Source organism: Sardina pilchardus, chromosome 21, assembly GCF_963854185.1.
Source record: "Sardina pilchardus chromosome 21, fSarPil1.1, whole genome shotgun sequence".
Lineage (NCBI taxonomy): Eukaryota > Metazoa > Chordata > Actinopteri > Clupeiformes > Clupeidae > Sardina > Sardina pilchardus.
This window is the reverse complement of record NC_085014.1, coordinates 27354313-27379231: the sequence shown is the minus strand read 5'-3', so window position 1 is coordinate 27379231 and position 24919 is coordinate 27354313. Positions and strand designations below refer to the sequence as shown.

The following is a 24919-nucleotide window of genomic DNA, read 5'->3' as shown; positions in this document are numbered from 1 at the left end:
TGTAGCCTAAATCATAGCAGACATGTTTTCCACCAGAGGTGAAGATCAACTATTCTTTGCTGTTCAGTGTTCAGGTGACTCTGTGTTCCATCAGTGTGACTGTCGTCTGTCGTCTGTCCTGCAGGTTGAGGAAGGAGGAGGAGAAGCGCTTGGCGGAGGAGGCGCGAGTGAAGCGCCTGGAGGAGGAGAAGAGGCTCGCGGAGGAGAGGAAGAAGCAGGAGGAGGAGGACGCGGTGAAGGCGGAGGAGGAGCGGGAGAAGCAGAGGCAGGAGGACGAGCTGAGGCAGGCGGAGCTGCAGAAAGAGGTGAGGCCGCCTGGAACAGTGATGGAGGAATACAGTACTGATGGGGGAAGATGGTCACCCAAAGCACAAGGATAAAGCCACAATGGAGTGCCTCAAAAACACGAACGGGAATGTGTTAAGACTTGTTTAACTTGAACTTGAACTTCTTTAACCTTCGGAAATATAGATGGTTATATGCTATTTAAAAACATCAACTGCACATTGGAAAAATTGGGATTGGGAAGATATGTGTAGATATTTTCCCTAAAATATAGTTGAACTAAAACTAAGGATTTGCAGGGGGATTTAGTACTTTTTTAAGCCACTGTACCTATTTATCCTGGACTGAAGTCATTACTTGACCGATGTAGGCCTTCATGATGAGGCTCACATCACCCATCATGTCCACGCAGCAGGAAGTAGTTCAGCCATGAAGTGTTTGATTGACATGTTGTCTGACCCGTGGCAGCGCGAGGAGGCTGAGGCACGCGCCCTGGAAGAGGCGGAGAAGCTGCGTCTGGAGCGAGAACGCGTCCTCCAGCAGAACCAACAGGAGCGCATGGAGAGGAAGAAGGTTAGAACACACACACACACACACACACACACACACACACACACACACACAACTGATCATGACTATCTGGGACTGCATCTAGTAAGCATATGAGCTCTGTACAATTTGTCAGTGTATATGTACTGAGTGCTATTGAAGGGTTTGTAATGGGCATTTTAGTGATGCTGTTGTACAAGTTTCATGAGTGTGTCTGTGTCTGGGTTGGTATCTGCAGAGAATCGAGGAGATCATGAAGAGAACAAGAAAAACAGACCAAAATGACTTCAAGGTAAGTTCAGTTACAAAGCTGACCAATCTGGATTGTTTTTAAGCTAAAGATGTACCGTAGTTTATTTTTATTTCACTGCTGTTTATGTAGTCAGTTGTCACCTCAAAAAGGTGGCCGGTAATTGAGGAATTGTATGATACGGCTCTTCAGAATGCTGCTCCGATATTTTTTGTATTTGACCGCTGCAAAACATTTATTAGAGTTGTCAATGGCAGCAGATTTTGTGCGTCTGATTCCCTTGTGAGCATTCCGCAAGCGCTCCGTTCACTTGGAGATGGAGATGGAAATTGAGAGTGGAGTCAGCAAGTCAGTCTTGGCTATGCAGCTCCTGAAACTCCCATTGGTTTTGTGTGGCCAGCTATTTGGTTTTCACTGGAGGCTCCAAAGTGGTGACAAATGAAACCTAAAAGATGGAAAAAAAAGTTTATCTCCTCATTTAGGCAAGTAGCCGTGTATGACGGAAATGGTATAATGTCCCCTCAGGAAGACGCCAGACCCTGTTGAGCTTGACAACTCAGGCTTGTCAGGACGTACTTTCCAATCTCAAGAGTTCAGTGTTAACACACCTTCTCATGGCCATCATTTTTTTAACTGTGTCTTGTACACAGTACACTGTAACAGACTGCTCTGCCTTATGGCAAAGGTTGTACAAGTGTTTGTTGTGATCTGAATCACAGTCAATGTTCTTGACCGAAGTAGCACAGGCAATATACTGTAGGGACCATTTCAATCCAGGGACTGCCTACTTTGGCACACTTGGTCTTAAGAGACCCAGTAATGAGGGCATGTTTGATGGTTATTGTTTGTGTGTTCTTTGAATAGAGAGACGATGAGAAATGTGTCCAGGAGATGAATGGAAATGGCGATGATGACCAGGCAAACTGTGAAACCAACGGTAACGGTCACTTCCCTTATTGCTACTCTCTAGTGCTGTCATCCCAAATCCTTCTTGAGATTCAAAAACGTCAAGTTCACTGTATTAATCATATCAATCCTCTGCTCCTTTCTCACATTGGAAAATCCTGACCAACCAGAAGACGCTGCTTTGCAGTCCAACCAATCCGAGGCCCAGGAGGAGGAGGAGGAGGAGGAGGCCCTTCCTTCAGCTGAGCCAATGGCAGAGCGGGAGGAACCCTTGGGCTGTGTGAATGGACAGCCTGGGGTGGACAACAAGGAGAACAGCAACGGATCCTGCACACAGGAGCCCCCTGCTGACAGGTCGGTAGTCCACTCTCAGCACGCCTGACCACTGCACAGGGAACCAAGAGATTCTCTGGCCAAAACGTCCTGATGGATTTCAGTGCAATTAGACGTGTTAATAGCTTGACACTGTCCAGGGCTCCCATCATGGAATCTCAGTCAGTCAGTTAGGGGAACTTAACCGTACTGTAGGACTGTAAGCCAAATTGACCGCTCCCAAAGAGATGGTCATTCTTCCAGAGGGTCAGGTGGGTGTGGAGTTGGGGTTCCACTGAAAGGTTTGTGGCGGACGCCTATTGGTTGTTTTGCGTAAGTTAGCAAATCCAGCTGATGTTGCATACAGCGGCTCTAAGTAAAAGAATTGTCCATTATGCCCTGTGGTGACACAGGGTGCTTTATCCTGCCCCAAATGTAGGTTAGTGGAGAGTGGCTGCTGCGTAGCCCAGAGCAGGTCTTTCCTGTCGTGGCCCTGCACAGCTCAGGAGGTGAGGCGGGCCGGCTGTAAGCCTGCTCAGCAGGATTAGCCCTGCGCGGTGGGTCTGAGCCCCCCTAGGCCCATTACTGGGAGATTAGACAGGCCTATCTGTGGCCACTGGGAGTAAACACAGACCACTATACCTTCTCCCCCCACCTCCACCCCCCTCATCCCCTCACCAGTTGTCCCCCGTCCAAAAGCCGGCTGGTGGAGGGCTCCGAGTTTGTGAACGAAGACGCCAAGGTGGGCCTGGCGCCAGGGGTCAACGGAAAGTCCGGGCCCTGGAGTTTCGAGGAGCTCATCGACCTCAACGTCCACAGCAAGGGCCGGCCACTGCTGGAGGCGGAGGCCTGCAACCAGGGCCTGATGGAGCGCGAGGCGGGGGCTCCCGAGGGCCCGCGCGTGGCCTTTGAGGAGAAGACGTCCGTCAGCTCCCTGCACCCCAGCCAGCCCATCGAGGCCTTGACCGGTAAGGGCTGACCACTGCAGTCTGTGTAGCTCCCTCAGTCTATGTAATGGAGAAGATAGTCTTACAGTTAAGGCATGATTAGTCTTCTGAAATATGGATTTAGTTTTGCCTCAGGGCTCAGTATCATATTTGATTGTGTCCTGCCCTGTGTTCACATTTGTTCCCACTCTTTCTCTTTCTCTTTCTCTCTCTCTTTCTCTCGCTCGCTCTCTCTCTCCTACTTCTAGAGATGTGAGGACCGGAGCCTTGTGATATACATACATATTTGTTTATTTTTTTGCACTCTGTGAGTTGTTGTCCAGTTGAACTTGAGAGCAGAGACCCCCCCTCCTCCTCCCCCCGACCCAACGCAGAGCTGTGGGACGTGACCTTCAACTCCTCACCTCAGTGGCAAGACCGATGACACAAACACAAACACAACACAAAACAAACGAAAAAGAAACGCTTCAGGGAATACCTAAATATTCTTCAGTGTGCTCGTCTGCTCCGGCTCTCAGCCTCCTTCCTATATATAGATTTTAGTCCTGTGAGTTTCTGTTGTTTTTTTATTGTTGTTATTGATATTATTAATTAATTGTTATTGTGTTATTGTTATTATTTGTGTCATTTTTGTAATTGAGGGGGCTGCAATGTCGTAATTTATTCCTCTTCATCTTTGAATTTTATGACCGCCACTTCGATGTTTGTTATTTTGAGATTTTTTGGTTTTGTTTTGTTTGGGTTTTTTTTTTTCTCCCAAGAAAATTCCATAAGCACACGTTGATGCGGCTGTGTGTTGGTATGACGGTGATGAGGGTAGACACAGCTGCCGATCTCTGGTGACCAAAGAGAAGCAGCCCCGGGTAGTCCATGACCGCGCGCTGCTTTTGGTGGGGACATGTCGTGCTCAGAGCGGCCCTCTGGGCTCCGAGCTTCACCTTCTCTTGCACTGCTCCTCCTGTTCTCACACACACACACACACACACACAGACATTTAGTCTCAAACTCAAGCCTGGAGCTGAAGAATGCAGCCCACATTGGAACCCCTCCTGGAATCTGAGAACGCTACCAGCTGGGATCACGGCGGGCCTGGGGCTCTCTAAGTGAAACTGAAAGATTCGTCTCCGTTTCTCCTCCCTCGCTCCGTCTCCACCCTGCTCAGATTCGGGGAGCCGCCGCATGGCAGCGCTCACTGCCCATCGCCTCCCCCCCCCCACCGGACACCCCCAGACCCTCGCCCCGCCACGCTAGGCTTTTCCAGCTGTCATTAGCGCCACTCCCGTGGCTGCCCAGAAACCTCTGTTTTGATTTTTTCGGAGGGTGGGGCGTTGCACATAGGTCAGCACATTTCTTCAGAGAGCTTGTCTCTGACAAACGGGATTTTCTGGGTTTCGCTTCAACCTACATCCATCTAATTGACGTATTGTTGTTCTCTACATCTGTCTCCGCATCTGCGCCTTCCTTTTTAACTTAACCCAAGGATGGAGGTGTTAACAACAACAATGTGTTGTGAGCTGTCCTGCTTAATGAAGGTCATGCATTCTGCCTGTTCATTTGAGAGAAGATGAATGGTGTTTTAGTTCTCGGTTCTTACTGTTTTACACACATTCGTTACGTGTACATAAATGCAATGGTTAGATATTCTGTGATGGTTAGATACTCATATCAGTTGTTTTAACATAATTACCACCCTAAAACAAGGCTGGTGGCTGTATGAATCCATGTCATTCATGTAATAATCATATTACATCTGTAGTACTCAGAGGATTCACTGTAGACCTGTGTGTGTGTGCGTGTGCATGTGTGTCTATGGTTCCCCCCTCAGGGTTTGCTGTAAGGAGGAATGCACCAGCCCCATAACTGATTTTTCTTCTTTCTTTAAGTTTTGTTTTACAAGACGTTCCCAGTCTAGAGGTTCTGCTCTGGCTACTCCCGAGTTCCATGTTCCAAAACATGCCAGTTCCCACATCCTTTTTTTTTTCTCTTAGTTGCTTTTCTCCCTCACTCCATCCATGCTCTTGCACACATATGCATCTATACCTTCGACTCAAGCGGTCTTCAGTTTTAAGATCTCTAATTTGGTTGTTTATAAATATATAAAAATATATATATTTGAATATATATTTCTACATATTTAAGTGTTATGTATATAATCAGTATTAGGCCGGTAAGCCATGTCTCTGTGTGACTGTGGGAAGGGGGCTTCAGGGTAGAGTAGTGTGGAGATGTTCAATAGTCTGTTACTGTACACATACGATACGTTAGTGAGGACCACAGCAGCCAGCCCTAAGTGCAGGGAGCCAGCGCTGTTGCAACACTCTAAAGCTTTACATGTTACACACGTCTCCTGATCTACTAAGATGACCAGGGCTTATCCTGCTACTGTCTCATTTGGCAGAGGCCGTGTGTGTGTGTGTGTGTGTGCGTGCGTGCGTGTGTGTATGTTTGTGTGAGTGAGTTGGAATGGGCTCTGTGTGTGTGATGGGAAGGAGGATGTGGACGGAAAGTGCCGTAAAGTTTACAGGTTGTACTGGTTTGCTCAGTAAGGTTGGGTAAGAAGTCCAGCTAAGGGTTGCATACTGACTCGAGTGGTCAAAAGGTCAGTTCAGAATTTGAATGTGTGGGTAGCAAAGTCGGATTGAAAATGGTTGCGTTGGATGTGGATGATTGTGGCCTTGGTGGAATGAGTGTCACAGCTTCACAAGTTAGTTGCCGAGTAAAGGGTGGACCGTAGCACAGGGCCATTGGGTGTTCTTTGACCAATCCTGGCCTCCATGTTTAATTTGGTTGTCAGGAAAAGTGAATATCTTGAACTTTCCCACGCTTCGATTGGTTTGTGCATGAGTGTGTTTGGGGACCCTTAATAGTCTGAGCGGAATGTTGCTCTTATCATATTTTAATCTATCTCTATCTGTACATACTAAAGGCTCAAACAGATCAACACATCAGGGTCATGTAGCTTATGTTATGTTATTAATGAATACTAAGAATTTCAACTATTTAAAACAGGTTGTGTGTGTGTGTGGGTGTGTGTATGTGTGCGTGTGACCGCTGTTGGTCGTAATTGCTTACACTCTTCTTGTGACTTGCGACATGTGACCTGTATAGACCGCTTCAGATCGGCTAGATTCCTCTTTGTGCGCTTTTGAATGAAATGAGACGTTTGACGAGGCCTAGACATTTTTGCACTGTGGGTTAATTGCAGGCCTCCTGTGGCCGAAGGCCGGTGGCGTAGAGGAGGAGAACAGTGTTCTGGGTTTAGTGCTGCAGCTGGGAGGAGACACTGGCGTGTTCGCCTGAGGGGATGAGGATGATGACTGCGTTGGCTGCTAGTCACTCCCTCTCTCTCTCTCGGCCTTTGAGTCCTGTTAGTACACCTGAGGAGAGAATGCTTTAGCCACCCTAAGTGCCCCAAGTCATGCCGTGGGCTCCTTAGTCCGCCAGTAAAGTCTGTACTTTGCATCTGTGTGTGCGTGGGTGTGGGCGTGTGTGTGTGTGTGTAGGTATGCTTGAGCTTAACATGAGATCAGCACTACTGATGTCAGACGGTGACAGTGGCTGATGACGACATTGTTGAAAGAACCTTGTACTCCCTCTATGCTATGAACTTGAATTTAAAGCTTAAAACTGTTCTCCATCTCCTAGTTGTTCCAGCGGTAGGATAGAACAGTGCCTTAGGTTAAAGAGTAGGACCGATTTTTATTTTCATATAATTGCTAAAGCAGCAAGTCACATGTGCTTACCTCGGCCATGACAATCACTCTACCTGACTTGGGCCATGAGGAGAATTCGCTTCTGAAGAGCTGTTCAGCTCTAAATACGGCCCTATCCATAAAATTATATTTGTAAATATATCTAAAGTGTACTGGATAAAACTGTTAAAATAAAGTTTTGCAAGATAAAATTTGAGTGTTTGTGTTGATCTTTTGTCCTTGTGCAAATATGAACATTACCATTATATAAATAAAAGAAATGAGATTTGAAAGTTTAAGGTAGATTTTATTGAACTCCGTGAAACACAATGTATTTAGTTTTTCTTAGCATTTCTCATGCTGTGTAAGTACTGGTGCATCCCTATTCATCAGATGGAAGCCACACTGCAGCATCCCACACACAGACAAGTCCACTCCACAAGCACTGATACATGGTTGCCATACAGAAGTGTATAAGTGAGCCTAGCATCTACACTTTGACTGCGTTACTTAAATCTTCCGTTGAACCTCTGCTCAAATATGACAAACAGTTTCAGAGGTTAAGCAAAGCCACTAAAAGCACTGACTTATTGTAGCTCTAAAAGCATATTGCTTCTGCTCATTAATTGAAAAACAAACAAAAAAAAACATTAATCAGTTAATGGCCATCAGATCTTTCTGATGCTGGTTTCGAGTGTTAAAATGCAGATATACATGTTGCATTGAGATGACCCTTATAAGTTCATTCGTCTCCCAGTTGAATCTGCATAGTACATCTTATTGCTAGTTACTCCACTTTATCGCCCATTGATTTTGCACTGCAGCTTAAACATAAAGATGCTGTAAAGAAGTGTTAACTGCTATCTCATCAGTGTTGAATCCCATCTGACTGGACTGTTAATATCCCACTGGTACTTCACAGCTTCTTGGCGCAGTCAGGGCAGTAGATGTCCTCGCCATTGAGCACGAAGCGCTTATTGGCCAGAGACAGGGAGCACTTCTTGCAGTTGAAGCAGTACTCATGCCAGGCGTGGCCCTCATAGTTCACCACGTTGGTGCCCCTGCCAAATCCTGAGGAAGAGGAAGAGTTGTTATTTTCAGGGAGACACCGAGAAAAGACAAGCCATGCTGCCGGTGAGTTCATCTTCTGTAGGCCTCAGATCTGCTCCAAACACATGTATTCATGTATTATCATGTATTTGTCTTTTATAACAACAGTCATTGGAGGCATTTCTTTATTGCTGTACACACATAGATATATATCATATATATTTTATATGTGTGTGTGTGTGTATGTAGTATATGTAGTACCTGTAATAGCATTCTGGCAGCCATTGCACTTCTTGGCCACAGAGGTCTTGTAGCAGTCCACGCAGTAGACGGCGTCCTCATGGGAGGTGAAGGAGGCTCCCGCGAGACCCTTCTTGCAGGTGCGGCACACAAAGCACTCGCTGTGCCAGGGCTGGTTCTGGTAGCTGATCCCACCGGAGGTGATGGCCTGGGGGGGAACAGGGGTTGCAATATGACTGCAGAGTCTTTAGCCTAAGGAGGGCTGGTTAAGGTAATACTAATACTAATACTACTCTATACTAGGTTCAGGTTCAGGAGTCTGTGTGTGTTTCTTTTAGATAACAAACGGATCTGGGCATTTTTTTGAGTAGTGAAGAGTAGAGGGTCAATTATTGAGAGAGAGATGGCCAGACTTGAGTCTCTGTCCTCATGCACACTGGGCCTGTATGAGGTTGGTGTAGGACGCTGTTTCTTGCTCCACAGCTCCTCCATGTGTTTGTGGTGTAGTGTCTGAGAGGTTACCTGCTTGCAGCCAAAACAGTGCTTGGCAAACTTCTTCTCATGGCAAGGGGCACAGTAGATGTCGTCGCCCTTGGTCAGGAAGCTATTAGAGCCGATCGGCTTCTTGCACTCGAAGCAGGTGAAGCACTCCTCATGCCACACTTTGTTCTTGTACTCCACATTCTGGGTGCCTTTAGAAAGAGAACAGCAAGAGCCAAGAATGATATAACAGGGATAGTTAACTGGAGATGCTTATCTGTGAAAGACAATTAGGCCACACCTCAAGGACAGTCCCGTTGTTTTTTATGCGGTTGTCTAGTTTAAGCAAGAAGAGTTAAGGATGAAAACTGACTGAAAGTCACACCAGAGGACAGGCCGGTCCCCTGTTGGCTGAATGAGCTGTACAGACCTGGCATAACGACCTTGTAACAGGCCTGGCACCGGGCGCCTTCTTCACGGGAGTTGCACTTGCCACACATGATCTTGCCATCATCCCGGGCAGAGAAGGGCTCGTTTGCCAGGGGCTTGTAGCACTTGGCACAGCGGAAGCAGTCCTCATGCCAGTGGCGGTTCTTGTGATTCAACTCCTAGGGGAGGTGAGGAGAGCAACAGTGAGAGACCACAGCTACACGCCTGGTGTTAACAGAGAGGAAATGAAGGTCCTGACAGAGGTGACCTCCTACCTTGGCGTCTGCGCCAATGGGGCGGCGGCATTCGGCACAGGTGTTGGCACAGAGCTTGTCGAAGCAGCGCACGCAGACATGCTTGCTGTCCTTGTTGACGTACTTCTTCCCCTGCAAGTTGTCACGGCAGTAGAAGCAGTCAAAGCGGTCAGTCATCGTAGCACTGATATAGTGACGCGGCCCTGTAGAAAAAGGCAAACATGGAACCAGTTCAGCATGAAGAAGTTATTAATCCAACTGCAAATCACCACAGGACCGTTCAGCTTGATGGATGTGGAATGAGAACACCAATCAGTTTGATGGATGTGGAATGAATACACAAGTCAGTTTGATGAATGTGGAATGGGTTCACCAATCTGGCATATGCGCTTAGGCCTGTTAAATAACATTCAAGTTTTGTGAGTTGGTTTAAAGAGAATGAAGTTGTAAAGGAAGGCTGTCTTGCCATCCAATGTGGTGTTCCCACAACACCCACAAGGGGGCACTATAGTCTCAAATTTTCCTTTTGGTAGGACTCCTGCTGATCCATCTATTTGTATGGAGCATGTAACCTCAGGGCAAGAAAAAAGTTTAAGGGGCTTTTAAAATACAAAGTTATGTATCACAGGCCACACTCATTTTTTTTTTATTCTCGCCTACACGGTAATCAAACCCACACACTGGGAAGCTCTCATGGAAGATAATGGTCACAGTGAAAGAGTTCTAGGAGTTTGTAACACTAATACAGGCCCCCTAAAGCTGTTTTCCCCACTATGGCTAAATCAGGAGTGGCCCGTCGGTGACTCACAACACCGCTCTTTGAAGAGCTCCCCTGTGGCCGTGCCGATTGTCCACTTTTTATCCCCCGCAGCAGCAGCAGCAGCCTCTGCTCACGGCACGGTAAGCAAACACAGCCTAGCAACGGCATGCCAAACAACTTAGGGAGGTGTGTGTGAAAAGGCGTCCTCAGATGCGGGCCGGCGCCGTATGAAGTCATGTCACGGCCAGCCAGCACGGAGGCGTATCGCTGCTGATGTGTGTTGCCACATGTCTAGAAAGACAGGGACAAGTCGTCCGTCCCTTTGTTTTGGTTTTATCTGGCTCTGTCCTCCCTGATGGCCACCTATCACTGGCTATCGTGTAAACAGAGCTCCCTGGGGCTGCCCGCTGTTCCACTCTTTAACATTCCACAGCTTCCATCTAAAGAGCCAGGGAGAGAGGTGGACCCAGCCGGCCAGCCAGGAAACCAGGGAAGCTGCTCCCTGGAAAAAAACAAAACATAGTGGACAGCCAGAGTCACAGCCAAGGTCACATAGCCAGTGTCCGTGTGCAAAATGAGTTTGGGTTTGGGGTATCAGATGGATGTATTCTCATGGAGTAGCGCGCCGCTTAAAGAGCACAGCCCAACATTCTGGGCCTCTTTCCCAGACGGGGATTAGGCCTGATGCTGAACTGTATCGGCCTGCAAATCTAGAGTGTCCATTCAGTTTGGAGACTTCAGGAAAGCTGGCCCAGGATATCGCTCCTTGAGGGCTCTATTGAGTTCAGTGCCCCGCTGGGTGTGGAGTGGAGCTCCATTTTGTCATTCCAGTCCTCAGAGTCAGAGGCTCAATCCAACATCAGCAGACCTCTGACTCACCGCGCTAGGTAGGACTTGTGTGTATAATTTGTCACTGACCTTTACAGCATGACAGAATGCTGCGTGTCTCTCCTAATCCATTGCGTCCAACAAGACTCAGATGAATGTGGAGTGACAGTGGAATGACATTTATCTCCAGTTACCATGGGGATGTTTGTTTAAACAACTGGCTGCTATTTTGGTCAGCCGTTTATCAGGAGACAGCCTCAGTGGCTTGTCCTCAGGCCGCTTGTGTGTGTGGCTCACAGTAGCATCTTACACAGGAGATGAAAGGGTGACACAGTAGCGCTGTGCTTTACAGGAGATGTCAGGTGAGCTACTGGGATCCACACCACTGCGCTATAAGTGAGGGGCAAATCCAAGAGATCTGCTGCAGATTAGATCTGCGTCCAACTGGAGTTGGTCTGGATGTTTTGTTACTATTCCCAATAGGGTTGTGTTGATGAACATCAAAAGTGAAACATATCAAGTTAAGTCAATAAACAGATAAAGGCCTAGTGCATCCAAGCGGACAGCGTGGATATGATGTTTGTTCTCTTATCAATTAAACCCATCACGCTCAACCCTGCCAGTTGGCATCAGACTTTTTGTCTGTCTCATCCCTAACTTGGGCAACTACCAGTTGCTCCTACTCCGACTGTCCACAATAAGTGAGCTGACCGCTGTGGCTCCCCCACTAAGCCTTTGGAGGTAGGCTCCGTCCACAGCTGCTCCTCTCTAATACCACTGGCATGTGCCTGCTGCCTGCTCAGAGCAGAGGGCAGGAGTGTACCATTCGGTCCCCAGAAGGGAGGTCCAGGCATTTCAAAAAGGTCAGTGAGGGATTGAGCAGAACTTTGATGTGGCAAGGAGCCAGGACAGAGTGAATGGACTCGCGTCTCACAGGAATAATCCCACCGCAGAGCAGCAGGAGTGACATTTGGGGAGAGAATCACTGTGGATGTTTCGAAACAGAAAGAACTTGAGCTAAAAGAGACAAACATCATGAGGTCTCAGTGCTCCTGAGACCCAGGTTTGATTTCCCCACCCCGCCCTATCTCTCTCTCCCACTCACTTCCTGTCTCTTACCACTGTCCTATCTACACAATGGCAGTCTGAAAAATATACATGTCAAAAATGATCTAATATAGAATATTCCAGAAATATGACATTAGTTTTGAGCAGCCTTGTGGATGGTTTAGCCCATCCTTACCAAACAATAAGTCAAATTGCCTTAATGTTTTATCTTGACAAGTAGACATCCATATTCAGCTCAGATCATCAATTCGGTCAGGACGGTAAACAGCTCTATTCCCTGTTCCAAGAGAGAAAACAGCAGAACAAGTTCCCTTTGCCCTGAGAACCTACATGTTACCTTCAGATACCTGATGGACTCCTGGAGCAAGCAGAAGAGCATGTTTACCTGAGTGCCTGTAGAAGGTCATGGTTAAGTCCAGGAGAGAGTGCCGAGGCAGAAGGTGATGGAGAGAGACGAGATGCTATCCACAAAGTCACACGCACTCGGCGATGCTACAGACACATATATATACCCCTCGACCCCATGTCCTGCCTCTGATGCCCCAACAGGCTGACCAATAACTGCCCATGCCATTTAGGGTCCCTAAAGTATTGGGGGGCAGGGTGGACACAACCAGGGGGATGAGTGGATGAAGTGGGATGGAATTCCGCTGGTGTGACATCAGAGGCGAGAAGAGAGTGAATTGAAAAGGCTGGAATGAAGATGGAGACCCAGAGGGGATCAGCTTCCTCTGGCATGCGTGTGTGTACGGCTGAGAGGCACCTCTGCCATTAGACCACAGCACAGCAGAACCACAGGGAGGCCGAACCACAACCACTGCTAAACAACACGTAGTCATAACACTGTCCGCCCCGTTTATAAATCCTCCCACAGACTCACCATCACAGATGTTTGTTCAGCACTGATTACTCTTCCAGGGAATTGATCGTAACTCAGTTGGGACTGTTTACATCAGCATACTATAAAGAGTGTCATAGATGTACCACAGTGCTCCATCCATAAACATCAATCAATGATATTACTGTCACCCAGCCAGGCAGGCTAGATCTGCATACTGTATTGTTAAGTGATCACGGCCTGAAGGGACTGGAGACCAGAGTGGGTTTGTCTGCCTGTTATCCAAAATGAAATGACGGCTCCACAGCACATTTTGAGGTGTATTTTATGGGTCGCTCAAGGGACTTCTTGTCTGCCTCAATATTCCTGTCCTACACGCTACTTTTCCTAAATCAGCCACAGGCGACGGCAGCAGAGCCCTGCAGCGCAGCTCAATCACATCAGCTCCGCTGAGACGGCTCAGCCATCTTGTGGGGCACTCGAGGAATTTTCTCGCCGCAGGGTCTCCGAAACTCCTCCAGCTGTGGCGTATAGCGGCCTGACGGAGGTCTCCGGGACATCGCTTGGCTCTCCTTCGTCAGCTACCCCGTGGTGATACTCATTAGATCACTTCTGCTGAGAAATCATCTGCTTTCCTCATCTACACACTGCTGATGTATGAGGTGCTCACTGGCCCTAAGGGTGAGGCTTTGTTCATGGTTTAATGTTAGGAAATGCTTTCGTTTCTCATATGACTCTTTCTCAACTGTTTTAAACATATGGTTAGACTTTGTCTTGAATGAGCCATTGGAAGTCCTCCAAATACAAAGTAAGTGCTTATATTAGAAACTGAAGACCACAAGTGATCTATTTTTACCCCTCATACACCAACTTTTCTATTGTGGTGGGCTGTTTGAATTTCCATTCTCGTTCAGATTGATGCTGGTATCTCATTTCTCATTAAAAAACACCAGGTTTATGAGGTTGTTTTCTGGCGAACCGGTGATGTGTGTCGAAAACTATGCCTGCTGTGATTCATGCCAAAGTTCTGCTTGTTGCACACAAATCGGTTTGAGATTAAGTCGGAAAGAGCGAGCGAAGGAGAGAGAAAAAAAGCGCCATCACCTCATTTCTCAACGCTGAACACCCCTCCCTGGCGGCGCTTGACCCTGGGTGGAAATACTTCCATAAAGGGAGCGCGACGCTACGCTCTCTGTGCTCATGAAACCTCACGCTTCTGGGATGGAGCTGATTGTGAAGCGCTAGCCTCTCTGTACACAACACCTACATGTGCTGTACTGTGACCTCCCGACGGCAGGAGAAGGACTCCGGGCACTAAATGTACCATCCTGTCTGTCGTCCACCAGTTGTTTTTCATATACTGTCCTCGTAGAGAGAAACTAGATTAGTAGAGTAAACAGAGCTGGCCTTAGAGCTTGTAATTACTGACCCGAGTAAACAGCCGTCATGGCGGTTGTTCATCGGGACTAATGAGTTTTCCATGTACACAGCCTCCATTTTGTGAAGTCACACAGCCTGGGGAACAATGCTCCATGATGTTGTTTATGTAAAGCATTTGGTTAGAATGGCCAGTTTTGTCTCTGCTTCATTACACAGGGCTAAACATCTATCAGTGGTGTAATTTGGGACTCAATTACACTAATCCCTCCGTGAGGCCGACAGGCGCCATGGCCACCATGCCTTGTAGAGGACGCCTCTATAGGAGGCCGAGTCCAGTCCTGTCCTGTATGCGCTGGGCCAGTGCGCTGCACTCTCTCCCTCATCACACTCCAGCACAGGCAGACGACCTCTACATTCTCCTGGAATTCTTTCATCCACTCTGGCATGCATGTGTCTCTCCCTCTCACACTAGACTTGTTCTTCTGCTCCCTCTTCAGTCAGCAGATGCTAAGATGACCTAAGCAGCCTGGGGATTCTGTCCTTCAGTGCCTGGAGCGTCTACTAACAACTGATGAATTGCGTGTCTGAGATGTTACTGCTAGAACCTGTCAGAATGTAGGAAACCCACCCAAATACACCCAAGATGAAGCAGTCGAGTTGTCCCTTAAACTCTGAATTGTAGCGTTAAAACACAAGTTCCTTCAACAGTTGGTGGTGAAACGTCCAACTGTCACGGTTTGTCAACAGTGTACGAGCCAAGACAGCATTACTGCATTACGGCAACGGTGCTTTGTTGACATTTATAGGACAGATTCATTGGCTGCGTTTCTGTTGTGTTGTGCTAGACTGGCTGGCCTGATGGACAATATAGGTGGAATGCAGACCCTATTGGCCCACCTGCTGTCCCTCAGGCCTGGCCTCTTATGGAGGCCTGAAATAGCCACGCTTACTCATCGTGGCAGCATCTGCGCACACACGGCCCCTCTCGCCTCTTATCTGGCCTCTCCAGCACAGCCGAGAGAGAGGGAGAGAGACAGAGAGAGAGACGTAGAGGGAGAGAGAGACATAGAGGGAGAGGGAGAGAGAGAGAGAGAGACGGAGAGAGAGAAAGAAAGAGAGAAAGAGAGGGGTTGATGAGGAGCAGACCAGGCTATAAGTCTCACATGGCCAATCACACACTGAGGGGTAACATCTGGGCTACAGTCTCAAGGATTATGGAGATGATGGATGTGGACTGAAGCAAGAGTTTAGGCTCTCCAAATATGCGGTCTCAAATGGGTTTTTCTCCCAGAGACCCACTGGAGCTGAGATACGTGCCCTTTTCAAACAATTCTCACAAATGGAACAGTTATTTCCAACAGGCCCCACTTATCAAAGGCCTGGAACTGGAACGGTTGAGGAATCAAAGCAAATGAAAGGAGCAAAACAGCGATGAGTTCAGCGCGTGGTTACCAGCGTGTTCCCACGTCTCCCTGTGGCCTGCTGCTGGAGCGGTGTGGCAGTGTGTTCTCCCACCGCTGGGTGTGGCGGAGCATCTTAACGCTCACTGAGACCGATGAAAGACAACATTAAGAGGTGGTGCTGGTGATGGTGGTGGTGTAGGGTGGTGCTGCTGGTGGTGGGAAGCGGCGGTTATGACATCATGTGAACCACCGTGCCAAAAGCGAACACATTTATTGTACATTTGCAAACTGCCGTGTTTTAATCCCCATACTGAAGTCACTCAGCCTGCGCTGCCAAAAGGGGATAAACCGTGACGACTAGATTGTGATTTTTACAACTGATCCGTGACCAGTTTTTTTGTTTGCTTGACACTTTCCTCAGTTGGTTGGTGGTTTTATAATTATATAGGCTAGTTGAAAAGTTTTCAGAGCATGACGAGTGAATGACAGAGCAGCCTGTGGAGGATTCCAAGCTGAGGCTGGAGAGGTGCCGCATCCCCCTGCTCCCCCTGTAACCTGTGAGGGGAGCTTAGGAGAGGAGGAGTGGAGGAGCGGAGGAGCGGAGGAGCGGAGGAGCAGGGCAGAGGTGACGGTGATGTCTGTCCAGAGGAATGTGCAGGCTGGGGGAGAACGGACAGAAAGACACGGAAGGAAGCCTGGCGCACCTTCTTTTCCAAGCCACACAGGAACAGGATCTCTTGTTCAGCAGTGAAAAGTACTGGCTGCTCCATCTCCCCCATCAGCCCCATTTGCCTTGTGTGCAGCTGCTGTTCACAGTCATCCTGTGATTGAGCTCATATGGCCAGTGTGTGTGTGTGTGTGTGTGTGTGTGGGGGGGGTGGGGGGAGACAAAGCTGTGGTCAGTTGCACAGTGACATCATAGCATAAGCAACATCCAAAGCGTTGTGGTTGAAATGTGTTACGACCTCATGCAGATCTCAAATGGGAACTTCAGAGGCAGGGGATGGCGAGATTAAGCCTAAATTGGGTTAGTAAAAAAGTTGTAACCACAAGAAAACATCATTGGCCTGTGCATATGGTTGACATTTAAAGTGCAGTTCAGTGTTCAGATGGTTGTATCATTCGCCGTTCGTGGATGATGCATCCATGCATCCATTTACATAGATGACCCCATCTTATCTTTCAGAGGGGCTATTAATGCAGAAGTGACTCAACAAGTAGATCTCTGTCTCCAATAGAACATTCTAATGTAGCGACACCTCTGAAGATGGTGCTGACAGTCTGTCTGTCATCATTCTGTATACGAGCAACATCCTCGGACACTTAGTGACGACTGTAAGGGCCTACCGCACTGACCTGTGGGTGAGAACCCATTTATCCTTACACAACTAAGCCTCCTGCTCTCACTTGGAGCTGAACTGATCACAGCAGGGGAGTCGACGCCTTTGGCACGTGCCCAGCAGATACACAACCATACTGCCCCCACGCCGTCCCTCTCTTGGTTGAAGGGCAGCTAAAGGTCCTACCAGTGGCCTCACCAAAAGAGGGATTAAGTGCTTCCCCCTCACTTACTGCCCTTCATCACAATGACATGGACACACACACACACACACACACACACACACACACACAAACACACACACACACAAAGATAGCCACCTAAACTTTAGGCCAGGAACCACAACAGTCTGCATGAGTCAGAGTTCTGTGACATTCTGTCATTGGAGCAGCACCCTCCATTTGTCACCGGCAGACCACCGTCACCAAACTACTTTATCAAGTTAGGAACGATGGACCCATCTTTGTCACCAATATGTTGACAGATGTCACCATGGAGAAAGTCCATAATGATTGATAGGTCATCTTCACTGGCAAGTCCCCAGTTTCTCCTAATTCCATTGCAATGACCCATTAGAGTTACATAAGATGGGTCAGTCTAGTGTTCGGAGCAAGAGTTTGGCTTTCAGCTGCACAATACTTTCTGGGTGGCTCTAACAGCACAAGAACAAACACAAACTGAGCAAAGAGTTGACCTGAGCTGGGCGACTAAGAGACTGAGGTTTGTATATCTGAGTGAGTAACAGAGAGAGAGAGAGAGGGAGAAAGGGGGAGTGTGTGTGTGTATGTGTGTGTGTGTGTGTGTGTGTGTGTGTGTGTGTGTGTGTTACGCTGTATTCTGCCTCCACTGTTGGGAATGCTAAAGTCCACCCAGAGCTCTGCATTACCTAATTAGGACCTGCAAGAGTGTGCTCTACACTTCCCTCTAGTGGGAGACTAGAGAATCAAGTTGTGAGTCAGGGAGGCAGGCAGCTGAAAAAGGATGCCACTATTTGCCATCCCCACTATTCCATCCCAACTGAACCATTCACCAGAAACCACTTTGTTTTACATGCATTACCCTTTATGAGTTTGTAAAGAAGGTTAGCAGCTGCAAGGCACTGTTGCAGTTCCAATTGTCTCACTGTCGGTCCATGCCCTGTAGCCAACAAGCTGTCAGTTCAAACCTCACACTCACAGTTCTGGAGGTCTGGATTAACACACTGGACATGTTTCTGTGTGCCAGATGAAACACTGAAATACGAGACTAGAGAACACATGTCACCTGGACATGACCGTGCAGGACAGTTAGAGAGGAACACATTAAGGCGGGATCACACTGGAAATAACGAAGTTAGTGAGTAATAATAACGAAGGAGTGATAATAGTGCATTCATACGGCTGGGAAGTGGGAAGGTTCCCACTTCCGAAGTGAGAGCCTTCATGTTGAATCACGTCAAAACATTCTCCTGGGAGCTCTTCCAAAGCCCTCACTTCAAACTGGAAAGTTCCCAGTTCAGGTGAGATGTGCACCCCCTAAACTCTAGAATTCTCCCTCTTCCCAGTTGTCATAAGCATTTAACGCAACGCTCAGACCATAATAAGGCGGGATCATCCTGGAAATAACGAAGAGGCAGTGGTAAGCGCTTTAAAAGCTGTGCTTGAAAGCACATTGAAAGTTGAACCAAGTTCAACGCTCAGCTTGTTCAATGCTAGCTTTGCGCTAGTGCTGCCACCGCCCCACTGCTAAACCGTAGAGAACAATAGCAAACCTGCCGCTTGCCGCTGACCAGTGTGATCCCCACCTAAAGCCACGATCACATCGTACGTGGCATATGCTGCACTCGCCGCTAGGTTACTCTTGGTTGCTCTTAATGTCCCAAAGATGTTGTGGTTGCTGCTGGGCTCAGCGCAAAAGACCTATGACAGCACGCTGCGATCAATGGTTTAACTTTGGCAGCGCCATGCGCAAGAGTAGCCTGGTAGTAAACCAGGCCCTGGAATCTTTCAGATTAAGGGTCTGGCCTAGCCTAGAAATCTAGACGCACCCTAGCGGCCAAAAATATTTTTGCCTAGCGGGATGGTCTAGGGTCGCACCGTTGAGGACAAGCCTGCGTTCAAGTCCAGGCCAGCCTATCCAATCAGAAAACTCTATCTGTGTACGGAGTCCTTGAGCCCGCCTTAGCTCACCTTCGGCTTCCGATATTGACGCCAGGGGGCTGGACCATGCGTCCTCGTTTCGACAAGTTGGGTGTGAGACCGTGTTGCACAACCATAGAGAAAAACGAAAGATGGATGAGGCTCGTTTGGAAGAGTTACATGTAGACTTGGGCTTTTCTTTGAAGGTTGAGCAGAAAGAAGCACTCAAGTCATTCGTTTTAAAGAAGGATGTATTTGATGCTGGCCTATTACGTGCAGAGGCAGTTTGAAAGACAACTGTTCATCCCACCCACAGGCTTCAGCTCTGTGAATGGTCCGACCCCAGACTATATTTCTGTGTAGTTTGGCTTGCCAGGCTAGGTCTGGCCATGAATAATGAAAATGGCTCAACTCAATGGACGGCACCAAACATGCGTTTGAAAATCTCACTGCACGCAATTGGATAACACTACCACCAATGTTTACTCTGACTGATTCTGGACTTCGACGCAATTGGATAACTACGACCAAAACCGAAAGTTGTAGCACTGTTGTCATCATGGAGGTATTATAAGAACTGGAGAAAGTGAACAAGTCCCGCCCCCATTCATTTCAATGGGAATGCTAGGCTAGTGAAATGTGCCAAAATTGAACGATTTTTTCAGGCTTCAACATGGCGTTTCAAGAGGCTTGTTTCCGGTGCCGTTTTACTTAGCCAATTAAGTGCCAGGTTACTGACTGACGTAAGGTACAGAACGAGAGCTCGTGCCCACACTAAGCTCGTGCGTGAGCTGAGAGTGGAACAGCCACCAATCAGCATGAGGAAAACGCAGGGAAAACGGCACCGGAGATGATGTATTTCTGGAAAATGGCGACGAGGAAGTGCTTTGCTAATCGGCGAAGCTAACCAGTCAAATCCTGACCCCCTGGTTGTCATCAGTTCAGCTCGCCTTTGTCCCGCCTACACTGATTTGATTGGTTGCACCGATAATGGTGCAAAACGTGTATCATTGCTCGTGGCCAGAGTATCTTGCAGGTACAATTCGAATTGTGTTCTCGCGAGAACTTTGGATTTCCAGGGTAGCGCAAGAGTGGCTCAAGGCCCCATCACATTACACGCGGCATGCGCTATGAAACCCATTACTTTCAATGGTTTGAGTGCGCAAGAACTGGTCTGCTGCTGCACTCAGTATAGCTGCATTTTTGCTGCTTTGCCGCTCTTGCGGTACCGCGGTCAAAGTTGAAATATGTTGAACTTTGAGCGCGGCGCGCTGTAAGTCAATGGTCTTTTGCGCGGAGCCCAGCGGTAACCACAACAACAATCGTTAGAACGTTACCTCAGTCAAGAGCAACCTAGCGGTGAGCGCAGCGCATGCCGCCTGTAATGTGATGGGGCCTTCAGCTTCAAAATTCCGCTTGCGCTGCGCTTTGCTCAGTGCAGCAGCAGGCCAGTTCTTGCGTGCGCAAGCCATTGACAATAGCCAAGCACTGTCGCTTGCGCATACAATGGGAACCCCCCTTAAGGCAGGGATCACACGGGCCAGTGTGGCAGTGGCAGGTGGCAGTAATGCGTAAGCGTAACGCAACACTCAAACCATAATAAGTTCTATCACAAGTAAATAACACAAACGGTTTGCCTAAACTGACAATTAAATGCTCAGGTTGCACTTTGAAAGTTGAAGCTTGTTCAATGCCAGTGTTCCGCTAACGCTGCCACCATTGCGCTGCCGAACCATAGAGAAAGATAGGAAGCCTGTCGCTTGCCGCTGCGATCCCTGCCTAATATAGGCTAAGGGTTCCATATGAGAAAACATTAAAGGTTTCATAATCATAATTATGATAAAAACCAACATTAAAGGTTTCATATGAGAACACAAAACATTAAGGGTTTCATATGAGAAAACAAACATAAGGCTTGCATATATGAGAAATATGAGCTGAACCCAGCCCATTAATCCTCTTGCCAAGAGAGATGATGTCACACCAGCAGGGAGCTCCTGCAGTTTACCCTGCCGATTTACAGGTGACTGTAAGTGAGTGTTGCTAAGGAAAGATGATGTCATGCATCTGGCTGAATACACAATAGAAGGCTATTATGTAGCCTAGAACTTAATGTGTTTCAAATGTTTTGGAGCCCAACCTTAAATGAACCCAATAGCTTATTAGCTAAAAGGTGAGCTAGGCCTATATTTCCAATAGAAAATAGCCTAAATGCTGCTAAAAACAAATAAGAACAACAAATGTTAGGCTATAGCCTACTCAAGAAGAACTTTCTTCAACAAAGGTGATGAAAACCATTAACACCTTGATGTAGGCTAGGCCTACTCACCCACAGGTATTCCGTTGAAGACATGGTTCTAAAAAGTCCTCTTTATTATTTTTCTAGATGTAGGATAGGCTACTTCACAAACTTCTCAATGGCTATTTTTAAGTTCACTAAGTAATGATAGCCTAATAAATAACAGGAAGGACAGAATAAACATACATCTCTTTGTTAGGCATATAGTAACTTTTGTAAAGTTATGTTAAAGCTGAATGATGTATTGAGGTCATTCACATAAAACAGGTGGTCCTCAACTTGTCAGTATAGACTTCCCAAAGGTCATAAATAGAAACCATTTTATGACAACGTGTTTTAAATTGTGGGTGGATATGTTGCTCTCTACTGTTTGTTGATGGAGCTAACACTAGTTCTCTACCGTTCATAATTGTAGAAGAAAAAAAACATTAGGCTAGTTTAACTTCAAACAATTTTGACATTGTTAAGAAATTGTTAAGACAACAACGAATTGGGTGATCAAACGATTGAAAACACACAAAAAAGAATATATTATATTGCCAGAATAACTTTTTGTTATTATGGGATGACATTGTCTAGCTCCCTAAATCGTCAAAGCTGCTGCTGGTTAAGGAACTTACCGATTGGAAACTGTGTCAATGGTACGTGCCTCCGTTCTCCCTGCACTAGTGCGTGCGCTGGTTTTGTCCGCTGAAAGATAATCTGCCCGTTGTCTGCACTTGAAAAGTCTGCTCGAGAGAGAGAGGGAGGAAAACTCCAGGATGTGATCCAACCCCGTTACGTTCATATCAACAATGACTTCAACCAGGAATTTACTAGCTGGGGCTGTAGGCCTACTTAGGGTGGCCTATGTGACCAAATTTAAACTTCGTTTTTTTTTCATTATAGGCCTACTGTAAATCCAGGGCTCAGGTAACCATATTCTGAAAAGACCAGAAAGCATTATAATTCATAACCAAACTTATCCAACAACACTGAACTTTTCATAGACATCAACAAGAAAGAAATTAGGAATTTGAAAGATATAGGCTTACGTAGATTTCATAGAAATAGACTTGCCTTTTTCATTATTAAAAATGAAGTCATAACCTATATCTGACGCTAATTATGGTGATCTGCCTAAGTGTCCTGGGGCTTGGGAGCGACAGTGGTCTCTAGCAAGGAATCCTCTCAAGGTTGGTGTGAAAGGTTTGTAGAAATACCCCTTAAATAAAACAGGTAAACAATCTTGGCATGATCTTCTTCAATTTACAAAGTTAACCACAAAGTTAGTTTCACACATGCTGAGACTCTTGACATCTTAATGACATAATTTCTGAGCTTAATCTAAGAAACAATAGGTAGGCTAATAGAGAGCCTATACAATTATAAACTATAATGATATACATAGGCCTACATACATCCATACACGATTAAATATTGCTTGTGATCTTGGACAAATACTCCCTGACCTAGCTATGACCTTCTTAGGAGGAGAGAGCAGAAGAAGTCACCTGGGAGAGCCAAAGGAACGGAAAACTACATATGAATAAGTCACTGCCTGGTATGCATTCACATCAAAGATCAAATCAACATTCATTTAATCTATTTTGTATTTCATATCACACCTAGATTTATATAAACATTGTTTTATCTCAGCATTGTGTCAACTATTCAGAAATTATAGAGAGTTTAGTAAGTGCAACTAGGCTATAACACATCTTTAGTCTGTTCTCAAGCTTTAGAGTATGGAGCATCTGCTAAATGATTAAATGTAGACTTCCAGCAATAGTCATAATCAAGTCATCAAGTGACGTCAGTAAAGAGGACTTGGAGACATTTTTCTGAGCCACAATTCACATTAAATGGAGCAATGAACAGACCTCAGTTATTAAGGCTGACACCTGCAACTCTATTCTCAAGTGTTTGCTTTGTGTGCAGTGGGACCATGTAAGATTAACTTTTTGAAAAGCCATGCTTTAAACAGACGGCTTGTTCTCATTTTGTGACCGTCATCCCCAAATGGTGATATCATGTAGCTGACATGGTTAGAAATAAAGGCTAATTTTGCCATGATGGAGTGTGAGTCCACTGAGTTTTATGGGCGTCTGGGTTTCCAGCATCAGGCAGGAAATATGCAAGGGGAACACGGCCCCCTCTTTACTGCTGCGAAGGGGGGCTGGCAGCCCTGCAATGGCACACTGATGCTTTCACTCTCTCGCACTCACCGAGGCAGACAAGGAGCACATCCCAAACACTCTGCTCAGCAGTTACTCAAGTCCTGCTGCGAGGGGATCTCCATTTCGTCTCAGTAAACAGGCTCCATGTCTCACGGCAGATTACTGTAAACACATCTGGGGTTCTGGACACGGCACTCCACCGAAGAGCAGGGCCATTTGTCTCATGTTGTTATCTAACACTGGAGCGGCAGCAGGGGAAGTAGTCGAATAGTTCTTTTTTTTTTTTTAAGAATAGTTCTAAAATCGCTCAAATCAGACTTTTTACCCTTAGATGGGTGAACCCTTATGGGACTTGTGGATACATTTTCATAACCCATGCTGCAGATAAAACCTCTGTGACTTACCTCGTTACGTATGATGCACCTGGAGAAAGGGTTTGTGAATCAGCATGTGGTGGTTGTGGGGAAGTTCAAGTGACCTCAAATGATTGTGTAGCACTGCAGCATAAATAAAGCTGGACGGGCTGTTAACACCCTCAAGAAAGGATTTAACGGCGGGGATGACAGAATTAACACCATTTAAGGACCTCTACATAACTAGAGGCCACAGAAAAACAAACCCGTCTTTCGACATTTGTAATGGTCTGTCTTGTGGGTGACACTTTTGCAAACCACAGGATGTGGAGATGTTAAGGGATGGCATGGGATCCTCTGGGTTGTCAACTCTGAGCAGGTCAAAGGATCCTCTAGCCTGGCTCAGATGCTGCAGTTGGCATTCCAAAATAGCTTCACTCTAGGAGGTGCTGACTAGCTGATAAACTCCAATGTAAGGCTCACTGAGACAGTCAGACACACTGAGTAAGGTATGCAAGGAAGAGCTGAATCACTGTGCGAAGACATTGGGGTGGAGCTCAGAGCAACTAGATCATGCAAAGTGTCTGAAGTGGGAGGAAAACAAGTTGGAATGGGCCTTAAGTCCAGAACTCCTCCCTCTGCTGTTTTGGTAAGCATGCATTCTTGAGTAGACTTCTGACCATATTAGGCACATGGCAATTGGATTGTTCTTCTTTGCCTCAGCCTCGACAAGATCTCAGAAGTACGGCTTGAAGACGTCTTGGAAATAATGACCCTCACTTGATAGGCAGACCATTTCCATAGTCAAGGGGAAAGATTGGAGTCGCTTCAATCAGAGAGTAAAACATCCATACCTTGACACTTTGGCTGACCTGGAGAATTGCCGGACACAGACAAATCCGCAACTACCCAACAGTTGCAAGCATATGTGTCACAACCCTAGTTAGACAAGTTATCATGTTTTGTTCCAGCTGTGACAGA

At 46.9% G+C, this 24919-nt stretch overlaps 2 protein-coding genes across 6 annotated transcripts in view; one reads left to right on the top strand and one right to left on the bottom strand.

Annotated features, from left to right (window-relative positions):
* The window catches only part of map7d3 (MAP7 domain containing 3), a 33971-nt gene extending 26818 nt beyond the window's left edge, over positions 1–7153 (top strand). For all 4 annotated transcript variants that reach the window (XM_062525219.1, XM_062525217.1, XM_062525215.1 and 1 more), the window contains 7 exons: positions 125–305; positions 754–858; positions 1073–1126; positions 1949–2021; positions 2161–2344; positions 2984–3270; positions 3498–7153. In XM_062525219.1, coding sequence (XP_062381203.1) covers positions 125–305; positions 754–858; positions 1073–1126; positions 1949–2021; positions 2161–2344; positions 2984–3270; positions 3498–3505 — 892 coding nt within the window. In that variant the 3' untranslated portion in view covers positions 3506–7153. The remainder of the gene's footprint in view (positions 1–124; positions 306–753; positions 859–1072; positions 1127–1948; positions 2022–2160; positions 2345–2983; positions 3271–3497) is intronic.
* A 74-nt stretch (positions 7154–7227) lies between these two features.
* On the bottom strand, positions 7228–22168 carry fhl1a (four and a half LIM domains 1a). Of its 2 annotated transcripts, none has more exons than XM_062525221.1 (6): positions 22047–22168; positions 9416–9597; positions 9142–9319; positions 8754–8923; positions 8253–8439; positions 7228–8012 (listed from the first exon to the last, which is right to left on the bottom strand). In XM_062525221.1, the coding sequence occupies exons 2-6, from the start codon at positions 9569–9571 to the stop codon at positions 7858–7860; spliced, it is 846 nt and encodes a 281-aa protein (XP_062381205.1). In that variant the 5' UTR covers positions 9572–9597; positions 22047–22168; the 3' UTR covers positions 7228–7857. The 2 variants fall into 2 exon arrangements, with proteins under 2 accessions (XP_062381205.1, XP_062381204.1); XM_062525220.1 differs by lacking the exon at positions 22047–22168 and adding an exon at positions 12436–12555.
* Between the last annotated feature and the right edge of the window lie 2751 nt (positions 22169–24919).

Bases quoted from the DNA above. Each gene is read 5' to 3' on its own strand.
- fhl1a (XM_062525220.1), bottom strand. From the start codon at position 12,457: ATGACCTTCTACAGGCACTCAG. The intron at 9,598-12,435 runs GTAAACATGCTC...CTTTTTCTACAG, and splicing joins GACCTTCTACAGGCACTCAG to GGCCGCGTCACTATATCAGT. The intron at 8,440-8,753 runs GTAACCTCTCAG...GTTCCCCCCCAG, and splicing joins ACTGTTTTGGCTGCAAGCAG to GCCATCACCTCCGGTGGGAT.